Source organism: Chaetodon auriga, chromosome 16, assembly GCF_051107435.1.
Source record: "Chaetodon auriga isolate fChaAug3 chromosome 16, fChaAug3.hap1, whole genome shotgun sequence".
In the NCBI taxonomy this organism is placed as follows: domain Eukaryota; kingdom Metazoa; phylum Chordata; class Actinopteri; order Chaetodontiformes; family Chaetodontidae; genus Chaetodon; species Chaetodon auriga.
This window is the reverse complement of record NC_135089.1, coordinates 11,270,799-11,282,708: the sequence shown is the minus strand read 5'-3', so window position 1 is coordinate 11,282,708 and position 11,910 is coordinate 11,270,799. Positions and strand designations below refer to the sequence as shown.

Genomic DNA, 11,910 nt, shown 5'->3' with positions numbered 1-11,910 from the left:
TTTTTGTACGTTTATTTGTGGTTCTTTTGCTTGTAACAGAGTACTTGTACACTGTTGTCATTCAGAATACTTCTTCCGCCATAGGCTGGTCATTGGCGGCCATTGACTCCCACTCATCTAAATAAAAAGCGACGCGGGGCCTTAAACGAAGCCGGAAGTACTTGGCGGTGACATATCTTGACTTGTGCCGCGGAGGTGGGCGGAGCTTCCGGTGAGGGGCGTTAAATGCTGCTTATTAGCGTTTGACGCTGGACTGTATGTGGGGGGAGCGTACTCGCACTGTATCTGTCACGATTATGTCTTGCAGGTAATATATGTCACCGTAATATGAGCTGAACGTCCACTCTCACCTGTCTGTACGTGGTTTGTGTTCACCTGAAAGCGACTGAGTAGCCCGACCGGGCAGAAAACTGCTCGTTTGCGCCGCCAAGCTGCTACATGGGAGCTTAGCCTCATTAGTGGGCTAATAGACAATCTCAGCGCGTCTCTCCGCCTTGTTGCTTCTCCCGCGACTTTTACAAATTCATCTTAAATTACAGCTTAAAAGAACTAACTTCCCGAGAGCCACTCGACCAGCTTTTATTTAATATCCGATGGAGCGTCTGCCGTCAAAGTGTCCTTAACTATCTTGTCTGTTTTGCCTCCCACTGACCTCCCAGGCTTGCCTAGCAAAGTGAGACATGGCTGAAATCATTGCCGTCAACGCCGGGTTGCCTTTGCCGTCCACTCTCAACGTCACGTTCCCGGTCCAGGAGGAGCCCGGCACCGCTGCAGCCGCTCCGCCGGCCCCTCTGAGCAGCGAGGACTACCTGTTTGTGGAGGCCAGACACCCCAACACTGTCCTGCAAGGCCTGAACAGCCTGCGGCTCAACAACGCCTTCTGTGATGTGACCCTGTGCTGTGGAGGACTGGAGTTCCCCTGCCATCGCATTGTGCTCGCTTCCTTCAGCTCTTACTTCCAGGTAAACCTGTGACAGACCCTGGGAGTCCAGGTGTTCATCAGGTTTAGAAAACCAACTGGTTCTCCTCTCGTCCCCTCAGGTGATGTTTTCCACTGACCTGATCGAGTCCAAACAGGAGCGGGTTGCCATTAATGGAGTTGAGCCTCAGATGATTGGCATGCTGGTGAGCTACGCCTACACGTCCGAGGTGTACATCTCTAAAGCAAACGTGCAGGTGAAGTCTCCCCTTTTTCTTCTGCGCCGCCACTTTTCCCCCAAGAGTGTGTGTGCTGAAAGCTGGTTTCATGTGACGCAGGCCCTGCTGGCAGCAGCCAATCTGCTGGATGTGATGGCCGTCCGAGAGGCCTGTTGTCGCTTCATGGAGCGCCAGATGGATGATATGAACTGTGTGGGGATTCACTGCTTTGCTGAGGCCCATTCTTGTAAGGTGCTGGAGAAACGCAGCATGGACTACATTCTTGAGCACTTCAACAGTGTTCATCAGCAGGTGAGAGGCTGATGGAGCCATTTGTTATTATTATATATATGACGTTGCAGAGAGATGCTGCCCAATGAGGAATATGGGGAAAATCTTCTATCTTAAATACTTTGGGGACCAGTCAGTTAGAGCTGAAGCCTCTTGGATGACCGGTCTTTAATTTTCTACAACCAAGACCGTTTGCCCAAATATCAGCCTCCTCGCATGAGCATGACCTTAATGACATCATTAACACTGTCATCAAGTGAATACAATGCTGCCTCTGCACACGTCACCAGCGCAGCACCAGGATAATTGAACCTGACAGCGTTGATGGTTTCATATATGAAAGGGGGCTTAACAAAGATAATCTTACCTGCCTGTCAGCACTTAAACCTGCAAGTGATTAACTTCTGTTTCTGTTTAGAAACCAGGCTGAGCTGAGGTTGTCATTTACACTTCTGTGTCTTTCTTTTTTACCCGCCAGGAGGAGTTCCTGTCCCTGTGTGTGGACAAACTGACAGAAATCCTCACCAGCGACTTCCTCAATGTGCCTAAAGAGGAGATGGTGTTTGAGGCGGCGATGCTGTGGTTGAATAAATGTCCCTCTCGCAAACAGAGCTTTGAAAAGGTCAGATTTTACTGGAGTTTACACAAGAGCAGGTGTGTCTTTCTGCAGCATGTACACAGCTCTCTCACGGTGCTGTGGTCCAAAGCATGTCCCGTGGAAGTTCACATGTTCAGGGTTGCTGTTGCAGCATAAAAGATCCCCTGACACAGCAGCTGTTAGTCCTTAAAAACGGCTATAAATCAAGAATTGCACACCACCTCTGTCAGAAGGTATGGATTACGAGACCTCGTGTAAAAGGAGCCTTCTCTTACCTCCCACCGCTGCACTGTTGTTATAGGCTAACCGTCCCTGATTTAGGTTACCTCTAAATAATTTCCAAACATTTGCATCCACAGAGGCCCCATGCAGTAATCCATCAGTGCACATGACCGGTATTGGACACTTGAACTGTGGGAGTGGGAGTTCATCCCTTACTTCCATTTGTTCCTCACAGGTCCTCGAGCACGTGCGGCTGCCTCTCATCAGCCCGTACTACCTCCACGATGTGATCGAGTCCCTGGACGTGGTGAAGGAGAACCAGGCCTGTCAGAGGCTCATCTCCGAGGCCAAGGACTACCTGCTGCTAAAAGACCGCCGTGGAGAGCTCTACTGCCCCAGAGCAAGGCCACGCAGGTCCACAGGTGAACACGCTCGCACCTGCACGTTCATGTGAGCTGAGAGCCAATCACGTGCTGTTCCATTTTGGGTAGAGGCTGAATCTTTTAATTTGTCAGGTCACAGGTTCCAGCTCATTAAATGGGATTCATTATTTTGCATCTGAATACGTCGACTTGTGGACTTCTGAGCTTTCTTGGGGGGAAAAAAATGATCAATTGATTATTAGAAAAACTAGTCAACAGATTAATCGATAAGGAAAAGAATCATTAGTTGCAGCTACCTCCTCTCTATCCAAAGGCCAGCGTGTTTCGGCTCACTCCTCCTCCTCTGTTCCTCTCCTCCTGCTGCCATGGCAACAGGGACAGCTGAAGTGATAGTGACAGTTGGCGGGGAGGATGACAAGGTGGTGCTGCGCAGCGTCGAGAGCTTCGATCCTGTGACCAATCAGTGGAAGAATCTGGCCTGCCTGCCCTTCGCTGTGAGCAAGCACGGGCTGGTGGTGTCAGGTGAGATTCAGAGTAAAGCTGGATCACGGTACTCCCGCAGCGTCAGTCAGTTCTGACACGTGTGACATGTTTCTGTCCATCCTCCCCCTCTGTCTCCACAGACTCCACTCTGTATTTGGTGGGAGGAGAGTTTCCCGACGGCTCGGCCAGCAGGGAGATGTGGCGCTATGACCCCTGCTTCGACTCCTGGTTCGAGATGGCTCCCATGAATGTAGCTCGCGCCGAGTTAGGTTAGGCAAAAAAAAGCGCTGCCATGGTTTGGCTTTGCACTCTCACACCTGGTGCCTTTATTATCCACAATGCAATTCACAATGCAGATGGACAGTTGGCAAGTTAACCTTCCTCACTTGACTCCTCAGGCCTGGTGATGCTGGACGGCTTCGTGTATGCCGTGGGAGGGTGGGAGGGGCGCTCTCGGTTGGACTCGGTGGAGTGCTACAACCCTCACACCAACACCTGGCAGTTCACTGAGTCTGTCAAGATGGCCGTCACAAGTCCTGCTGTGGTGGCCTTGGACGGACTGCTCTATGTTACCGGTAGGAAACACACACGCAGGTTTGTCTGGAGGGTTGTGCTTTTAATTGAAGGTATTTGGATTCACAGATTTTACAGCTGTGGCTGGATATTGAGCTTCAGATGTTATTTTATGAGTCTGGACAGACATGGGCGTAAACTGCAGCTTGAGGCGGTAATTCTCATTTTAATTTGCTTCTCGTGTGTTCATTCTGTCCTGGTAGGTGGAGCAGTGCTGGAGGACGGTGACGGCACAGACCTCACGCAGGTCTACAACCCTAAAACCTCTGTCTGGACCGAGGTTGCCCCCATGCAGATCGCTCGCTCTGGTTCAGCTGCTTGTACACTCAAAGGAAAGCTTTACGTTATTGGTATGTCAGCCCACAACACACGAACTCAGCAGCCTCTCCAGTGACGCCAGGCAAGATTTATTCCACTGATCAATCTCTCACAGGTGGATGGCATGCCTCGACAGAGAACACGGATAAGGTGGAGTGTTATAACCCCAAGACCAACCAGTGGACCATGTGCGCCCCCATGAAAGAACGACGCTACCGGCCCGGTGCCGCTGTGGTGGACGGAAAGATCTACGTCCTGGGAGGAGAAGAAGGCTGGGACAGGTGAGAGGCTTGTCTGAAAAGGCGCCTGTGAATCTACTTTTCCAGGAGGCATTTTCAGGAAATTACTCCAGGGTATGAACTTAGTCCCAGACTCCCAAAAAACCTCTGCTCTGTGGCTTCACGATGTCCTGGGAACTACTGGGGCACGACAGTAGCTCCAGATACAGACATTTCTTGCAACAAGTGAGTTTGATTGAGAGAAGTGAGTAACGGAGAGAAAATAACTTTCTGCTATATGATTCAGTGCAGTTATGTAACCAAGCAAAGCAGGAATAAATAACATAAAGCCCTCGTCAGAGTTTTCCATTTTCAGTCTCTGTCCACCCCTGCGTAGATCTTCTTTTGCAGTCAAGATGAGACAAGAATAGACAAAGAATTGGACTACTTTACCTTAACGGTGTTCAAATGCAGCACAGACGGCATTAATTAAAGACATTTCTGCAGCCTTTCTTTGTAAAACATTTGTTGAATTTGCAACTGTTTCATGCTGACTACTGTTTACGTGCAGATATCACGACACCATTGAGAGGTACTGCGACGAGACGGACACGTGGGAGATCGTCGGGGAGATGCCCACCAGCCGCAGCTGGCTCAGCTGCGTGTCTCTCCAGCTGAGGAAGGACATTCAAACTCAGACGCCAAATGACAACTGAGCGAGGGCGTCAGGGGAGGAAATGTTTCGGGGTTGTTTTCGCCCTCACTGGGAGCCGGTGCACTACGAAGCTCAGAGCTGTGGAGAACGGCGAACTGAGAAGAGACGGCAGGTTTGGGCGCAGCTGTGTTTGAGCTGTTACTGATGGCGAAAAGTAGTCTGGTTTTTAAATTGACTGCTGCGTAGTTTTGGGTCCCTGCTTTTGCGTGTGGTAACAAAGGAAACGACGCACGCGAATCTCAAGTGATGGACGGGCTGATTGGCGTCTCAGTCAGCAGTCTGAACTCTATGATGTGAACATGGTTAGGATACTGTTTTAATGTCCGAGCACCTGAAATCTGTGAAATTTTTCCCAGCCAACATATTGTATTTTTCTATCATGATTATGTGACGTATTTATGGGGGTGTGGCTAGCTGTGAGAAGTATATTTAAAAAAAAAACTAGTAAACAAAAGATGCTCTATGGGCCAAAGAATCGCATTGTCAATACTTTTAAAGGTTACCTGTGAAGAAGATGTCTATACGTGAGCAGTGTTTTTGTATTTAAACTTGTCTTTACTACCTGTAATATGTTGAGTATATTTTTGTAATGTAGTGTGCGCCATGCATTTTAGTGAATTTTAAATGGGTTCTAATAAAGATGTTTAATTCTTTAATGTGAATGCTGGTGTTTTTCTTTTTTTCTAGTTTCAGAAAACACCTTCAAACAACAAAAATGGACGAATGACCAGAAAATAGAAACATGATTAATCTGTGTTTGTTGTGTGTTCAGTTTCCACCTTTAAAAATAAAAATGGAAATATTTTTGTTAAATCTTAGTAAGTTTTTCAAAATGTATATTTAAAGCTCTCAGATTTATTGGCAGCATCTACAGGTGGCAGTAATGTGCCAGCTGAGGCAGGGAAGGAAACCACTGTCAGGCAAGCATGTATGAGAACAACGCAGGATTAAAAACTGAAAAAAAGGAGCACAAGGCTACACTGAGCCTGAGTTTTGGTAACAATGTAAAGAGATTTTTATTTACAAGAACTCACGTTTGCACTAAAGGTGCATCTGCCTTCAAGATCTGTCGCGCTGTGGAAGCTCTAGGGGGCAGCCTGAGGTCAGTGAGGGGCCTCCCTGCACTTACATACACTGACAGTATTTTCCTGCTATAAATAAATCGGTGAATGCCAGTGCAAGCATAGCCCACCACGCTGAACCAACTGTGTCATCATCTGTTTTACATGCAGTGTGACATCATCGAGAGAGACCATGATGTACACCGTAGACTGCTTGAGAGATCACCTGTAAGTGCTGCCTTCCTGTAATGTTTCCCTTGTGTCTTACTTCAGGTCAACATCAGGTCATGTTTATGTTTCAGTGTGTCTTAACTGTTTCTATCTGTGCATCCAGAGATTCATTAATGGAGTATTTGGTCAACGTGACCACAGCTCAGGAGTTCCAACCGTGGTAGGTGGAAGAACTTTTTTTTACTTAAAATGTGATAATTTTGACACAATTGAATTTACATTTTGAAATTAGAATTCCGTCATTCCTTCTTAGTATTTCATAATTCGGACGTTTAATATCTCATCGTTGTGACTTAAATAGTCAAACTTGTAGATAGCGCCGTGAAGCTCATCTTGATATCCTCAAGCATCTTTGATTCTGTTGCACGCTGCAGTGGATTGTGGGTAAGACGTTAGCCCGCCGCTGTGTCAGTCTTTCTGTACCGGGTGAAGGAGAGTCTGGAGTCATGAGAGGAATCAAGTCTCTGAACAACCTCCCCGTGAGTCCTGTAGTTTTCTCCCCGTTTTATCTGAGCTGTGTCACCGACAGGACTAAACTCTGCTCGCTGTGGTTTTCGATCCGTTCCAGAGGTGAAACTGCATTCCGCTGTCGTTAGCCTAACGGCTAGTTAGCTTGCTAAGTGGCTCGCTAATGCAGGTTTAGCTTATCTAACGTTAACGACAGGCTAGCTTGCTTGGTTTGACAGTATGGTTAAGTAATAACTTCTTCCTGATACGTTCATATGTAGCCGCTGAATGAAAAAATGAAAAGAAAATAGGCTGTTTAGTCGCTTGTAGTAGTTTCTTGTATTTCTCTGCTCAGCTGGATGCAACCTGAAGGTCATCTCCAAATCTCAGTTTTTGGATCAAGGTGTCCCGAAATAAACAACACCCCCAGTTTGATCATAATTTGGTGGCCTGCAGATATTTTACTCACACACAGTTAGTTACAGTAAGTGCGGGCTTTGTTGACAGGACACAGGCAGTGTGTTTGTCAGCTATATGTATTAAATCTGTACGGTTCACTTCAGGACACCTTCCTAACCCGACCCACAGCATGGGAGCTTGTCAGTATCGGCTGTTTTGACGCTCCATACGTGGAAATGATCATACAGTGCCTACACTTTAAGTTAAGCGATTGTATGTAGATTGATGTGATTATGAACTATTTTTTGACATTTTACTGTTAATCATCATGGGGTTAAGATTTATCTAATCTAACGTCGACCTGCTTTTGAGGAGCTTGAGCCTGTGGTAGAAAGTATGCCCTTCAAGCAGCTATTTAACTAAAGCATAATGTTTGCACCACTTAAAGCTGCAATGCTTCCACACAGAAACACTGTCGGGTCGAGTCATGGGCTGCTGAAGTACATCAACACTTGCCCTTATTGCCCTTTGCCACCGATGCACTCGGGAAAAGTTGACCAGATGGTAAAATAAATCACCTTTTGTGTCACCACTTCCTCACAGAAACGTTGCTATGCTGCTGCCAGGAGGAGTGAGACTCTGATTGAACCCCTCACAGGCCGCAAACCGTCCCCAGCTGCTTCTCTCCCTCCCCAAAATGTCCAGGTATGTCCTGCTCTCATCGGCATGCAATCAATCAAACTGTAAAACATATTTTTGTCTGCCTTGATGTGAATATTAATAGCTGCCTTTCAATAGAAATTATAAAAAGATGTATGCTTGTTGGCACTTTAATTGCAAGCTTCCAGTAACAAATGTCTTTGCTGCTTCAGGTGTCCAAGCTTCCAAATGGTCTGGTGATAGCGTCACTGGAGAACTACTCCCCTTTGTCCAGCGTTGGCGTGTTTGTGAAAGCAGGGAGTCGCTATGAGACCGTGGAAAACCAGGGCGTCTCGCATGTGCTGCGACTGGCAGCAAACCTGGTAACTGGTGAACATGTGATCATACCTTCAGGAAAACTAGAAACCCTTTCCTTAGATCTTTTTTGAAACACTCGTTCTTTTGTAGACTACTAAAGGTGCATCGGCCTTCAAGATCTGTCGCGCTGTGGAAGCTCTGGGGGGCAGCCTGAGGTCAGTGAAGGGCCTCCCTGCACTGACACACACTGACAGTCTTTTCCTGCTATAAATAAATCGGTGAATGCCAGTGCAAGCATAGCCCACCACGCTGAACCAACTGTGTCATCATCTGTTTTACATGCAGTGTGACATCATCAAGAGAGACCATGATGTACACCGTAGACTGCTTGAGAGATCACCTGTAAGTGCTGCCTTCCTGTAATGTTTCCCGTGTGTCTTACTTCAGGTCAACATCAGGTCATGTTTATGTTTCAGTGTGTCTCAACTGTTTCTATCTGTGCATCCAGAGATTCGTTAATGGAGTATTTGGTCAACGTGACCACAGCTCAGGAGTTCCGGCCGTGGGAGGTGGAAGAACTGACGTCCAGGGTGAAGATGGACAAGGCTCTGGCTCAGCAGTGTCCTCAGATAGGTTAGTACCAGAAACCTGGAGGTGAACAGAAACGCGTCACAACTCTGAAGGTGTCACAGTGGCATTTGTGGAGCCTGCTTTCTGTAAATTGGGGTGTTTGCTGTTTTCTCTTGCAGGTGTAATTGAGAAGTTGCATGAGGCGGCTTACAAAAATGCCCTGTCCAACTCTCTCTACTGCCCTGACTACATGGTCGGTCACGTCTCCTCTAACCAGGTATGGATGCGTGCTTTTGTTCTGTTTCTCCACATTCTGTATGACAGGGTTCATCGTTTGGTCTTGGAAATCACACTTTGTTAGTTTGTACATAACTCTCACGCTCCTCTCCTCTTCCTTATCCTCCCTCGTAGCTGCAGTCTTTTGTTGAGGACAATTTCACCACGGGCAGAATGGCTCTTGTAGGACTAGGTGAGAGTCTACCAGCTCTGTCTAATCTGACTGCACTGCTTTGTCACAGCTGCTCTCCTCTCTCGTAAGGCTTTGCTTATCAAGTCTCCATTGTACTAATAAGTCTGTACTCTGAAGTCATAGCAAATCTCATTGATGCAAATAAAACGTGTGTGTGCTTACATTCCTCTTCTTCCCAATGCTTTTGCTATGTCTTGTCGTGAAGGTGTTCCTCTTCAGCTGTATGTTAACGCAAGTCTTGTCTGATTTATGCTTCCAGGTGTAAAGCACTCTGTCCTGAGGCAGGTGGGTGAGGGGCTCCTGAGTGCCCGCAGTGGTGTTGGAGCACCTGCTGCTAAGGCTGTGTACCGTGGAGGTAAAACCCGTGTTTAATAACGCCATGACGCTCTCTGAGATTTATTACTGCATTGTTGTCATGATGCTATTTTGTGTGGGGACATAAAGGTTAGGCTTAGGTAAGTAGTGGTTATGTTTAGGGTTAACATAAGTGTCCAGTTAATGAATGTAAGTCTGTGTTTTGTCCAGTAAAGTGATAGAAACATGAGTGTGTGTGTTTCTGTGTTTGTGTGTAGGTGAGCTGCGGGTGCAGAACAACGACAGCTTGGTTCACTCACTGATTGCCAGCGAGGGGGGTGTGATGGGTAGCGCAGAGGCTAATGCCTTCAGCGTGTTGCAAAGGATCCTGGGTGCTGGGCCACATGTGAAGAGGGGCTCCAACATCACCAGCAAAATGAGCCAGGGTATTGCCAAAGCTACCACACAGCCCTTTGATGTAAGTCAAAAAAAATAAAAAGGAAAGAAACAGGTTTTTTTTTTTTGGCATTGTTTGTTATTCTGGGATTTTGTGTTGCATTATCTATGAATGCAGTGAGTTTGCCTCCTACTGACAGATGACCTCTGGCTGCCTTTCAGGCCACAGCCTTCAATGCCTCATACTCCGACTCCGGCCTGTTTGGCGTCTATACCATTGCACAAGCCGACTCCGCGGGAGAGGTGATTGTCAAACTCACTTAATCCAAGACCATCCTGACCAAAAAGGCTCAAAAATGGACATTTCACTGATCTTGCACTTGCTGCCGTCCTCTGTGTAGGTGATCAAAGCTGCCATTGCTCAAGTGAGAGGCGTGGCTGAGGGAAATGTATCAGAGGCTGACGTCACGAGAGCAAAGTGAGAACACTGAGTAGCACAGATGTTCGGAGTGCTGTTCTACTTGAGCTGCTGTGCTGAAAGACGATTTCTGGTATGTCTCCTCTGCGCAGGACCCAGGTGAAAACAGAGTACCTGATGTCAATTGAGAGCTCCGAGAGCTTGTTGGAGGAGATCGGTGCTCAGGCTCTGACCAGTGCAACATATCAGCCCGCTGACTCTGTCATCCAGGCTATAGATGCTGTCACCCAAAGCGATGTGGTCAAGGTGAGTGTCTTCATTGTTAACATGGCAAGGCTGTACATCAATCTTGAATCGTCACAAGTTCAGCTTTGGTTACACCATCACAATGGAGCAGTTGAACAACCCTCTGTCCTTTTCTTCACAGGCTGCGAAAAAGTTTGTAGATGGCAAGAAGACCATGGCAGCTAGCGGACACCTCAAGAATACACCGTTTGTGGATGAAGTATGAAAGTAAAGAATAAGAATTGGTGATTTTGACTTGGGCATGACGTGCCTAGCTGCTTAAGAAGGAAGGAGGACCTCGAAGCCACAGCCTTCTGCAACAATTCATTTGACGTCAGCAATCATTTGTAGTCTGTCCCGCAGTAAGTGTAAGCACCACGACAGGAGCCGGAGAGTCGTAATGCAATTTTTCTTTTCTGTTTTTTGTTTCTTGTCAGTTTTTCTGTATATCTGTGTAAATTAACAACAGTAATAAAGTCTGGTTGTCGCTTGAATTTGTGTCTTGGAATGAATCCAGAGGTACTGTGTGTAGGTTTTAATCGGGACTGTGAGGCTCTTATGTAGCAGGTATTTTTTAGCACTTTTTAGACATATTGTTCCCTTCATCAGCCAATAGGGGGACCCAAAAGCACAAACATGATGAGTAGGATTGACATTTGTCTTTAATCCAATGTTGAACATCCTAAATTTAGGCTCAAGCAAGCCTGTTTTGGCTTGTGGGATAAGAATTTGGGTCATTTACTTAAGTAAAAGTTGCAATGCCAGCAAATATACACAAAGAATCAATAGCACTCATCATGTGTTGGCCCCTGTCAGTGAGATATAGTGTTGGATCATTATTACTGATTCATAATTATAAACTGATATGTTTTGTATGTAATAATCTGCAGAGTGGCTTGTAACTAAAGTACCTCAGACATTGTGTATGTACCTTGATACCTTCAGGTTCCCCTCAAACTTCACTTTTTATCCAGTTACAGAGCACTCCCATACCACATATGTCTGTCTTAGGCTTGCCACCAGTGATTGTTTTCAGTACTTTAGGCTGTAAACTGATTATTGGATCAATTGTTAAACAATAAAATGTCAAAATGCATCAAATTCTTGCATTTTAGTAGCTGGAACAAAGGAACAAAGTTGTTGCTTGATAAATTAACTGATGATCAAAATAGTTTTTCTGACTAAGCGATTATTTTATTAATCATATCAGCTCTAGTTCAACCAGACAGCTTTATTCAGGAATACGCTTCATGTGATCACTCTGATGTTAAAGCAACAAAGGTCCCAATTAAGATTAGATTTACACACAGAAAAGGCCTCAAAATTGGCTGCAGGAGCTACCTTTTTGTTTATATTCTAGTTACATGCTGCAAATTCCCCAAAAAGCAATTAATCGGATAACTAAACGGTTGACACGTGGTCCCTTATTATTGACATCATGTTGG

The 11,910-nt window shown here is 46.2% G+C and overlaps 2 protein-coding genes across 3 annotated transcripts; both read left to right on the top strand.

Moving 5' to 3' along the window:
• Positions 1-234: 234 nt before the first annotated feature.
• LOC143334661 (kelch-like protein 24) lies at positions 235-5,600 on the top strand. 2 transcript variants are annotated; one of them, XM_076753552.1, is made up of 12 exons: positions 235-307; positions 660-962; positions 1,042-1,176; positions 1,258-1,449; positions 1,907-2,050; positions 2,484-2,670; positions 3,007-3,153; positions 3,255-3,383; positions 3,513-3,689; positions 3,891-4,037; positions 4,121-4,286; positions 4,795-5,600. In XM_076753552.1, exons 2-12 carry the CDS (start codon positions 681-683, stop codon positions 4,937-4,939), a joined length of 1,851 nt encoding a protein of 616 aa, XP_076609667.1. In that variant the 5' UTR covers positions 235-307; positions 660-680; the 3' UTR covers positions 4,940-5,600. The 2 variants fall into 2 exon arrangements, with proteins under 2 accessions (XP_076609667.1, XP_076609666.1); XM_076753551.1 differs by having other exon boundaries at positions 3,513-4,037.
• A 1,006-nt stretch (positions 5,601-6,606) lies between these two features.
• Positions 6,607-10,959, top strand: uqcrc2a (ubiquinol-cytochrome c reductase core protein 2a). Its single transcript, XM_076753585.1, has 14 exons — positions 6,607-6,709; positions 7,680-7,781; positions 7,949-8,098; positions 8,184-8,248; positions 8,379-8,435; positions 8,542-8,666; positions 8,783-8,880; positions 9,015-9,072; positions 9,332-9,427; positions 9,645-9,844; positions 9,985-10,065; positions 10,164-10,240; positions 10,333-10,486; positions 10,608-10,959. The coding sequence occupies exons 1-14, from the start codon at positions 6,677-6,679 to the stop codon at positions 10,689-10,691; spliced, it is 1,380 nt and encodes a 459-aa protein (XP_076609700.1). The 5' UTR covers positions 6,607-6,676; the 3' UTR covers positions 10,692-10,959.
• The last annotated feature ends 951 nt before the right edge of the window (positions 10,960-11,910 follow it).

Excerpts from the sequence above, each read along its gene's own strand:
- uqcrc2a (XM_076753585.1), top strand. The coding sequence starts at position 6,677 with ATGAGAGGAATCAAGTCTCTGAACAACCTCCCC. Across the intron at positions 9,428-9,644 it reads TAAGGCTGTGTACCGTGGAG|GTGAGCTGCGGGTGCAGAAC; the intron begins GTAAAACCCGTG and ends GTTTGTGTGTAG. Across the intron at positions 10,487-10,607 it reads CCCAAAGCGATGTGGTCAAG|GCTGCGAAAAAGTTTGTAGA; the intron begins GTGAGTGTCTTC and ends TTTTCTTCACAG.
- LOC143334661 (XM_076753551.1), top strand. The coding sequence starts at position 681 with ATGGCTGAAATCATTGCCGTCAACGCCGGGTTGCCTTTGCCGTCCACT. Across the intron at positions 963-1,041 it reads CCTTCAGCTCTTACTTCCAG|GTGATGTTTTCCACTGACCT; the intron begins GTAAACCTGTGA and ends TCGTCCCCTCAG. Across the intron at positions 4,287-4,794 it reads GGAGAAGAAGGCTGGGACAG|ATATCACGACACCATTGAGA; the intron begins GTGAGAGGCTTG and ends GTTTACGTGCAG.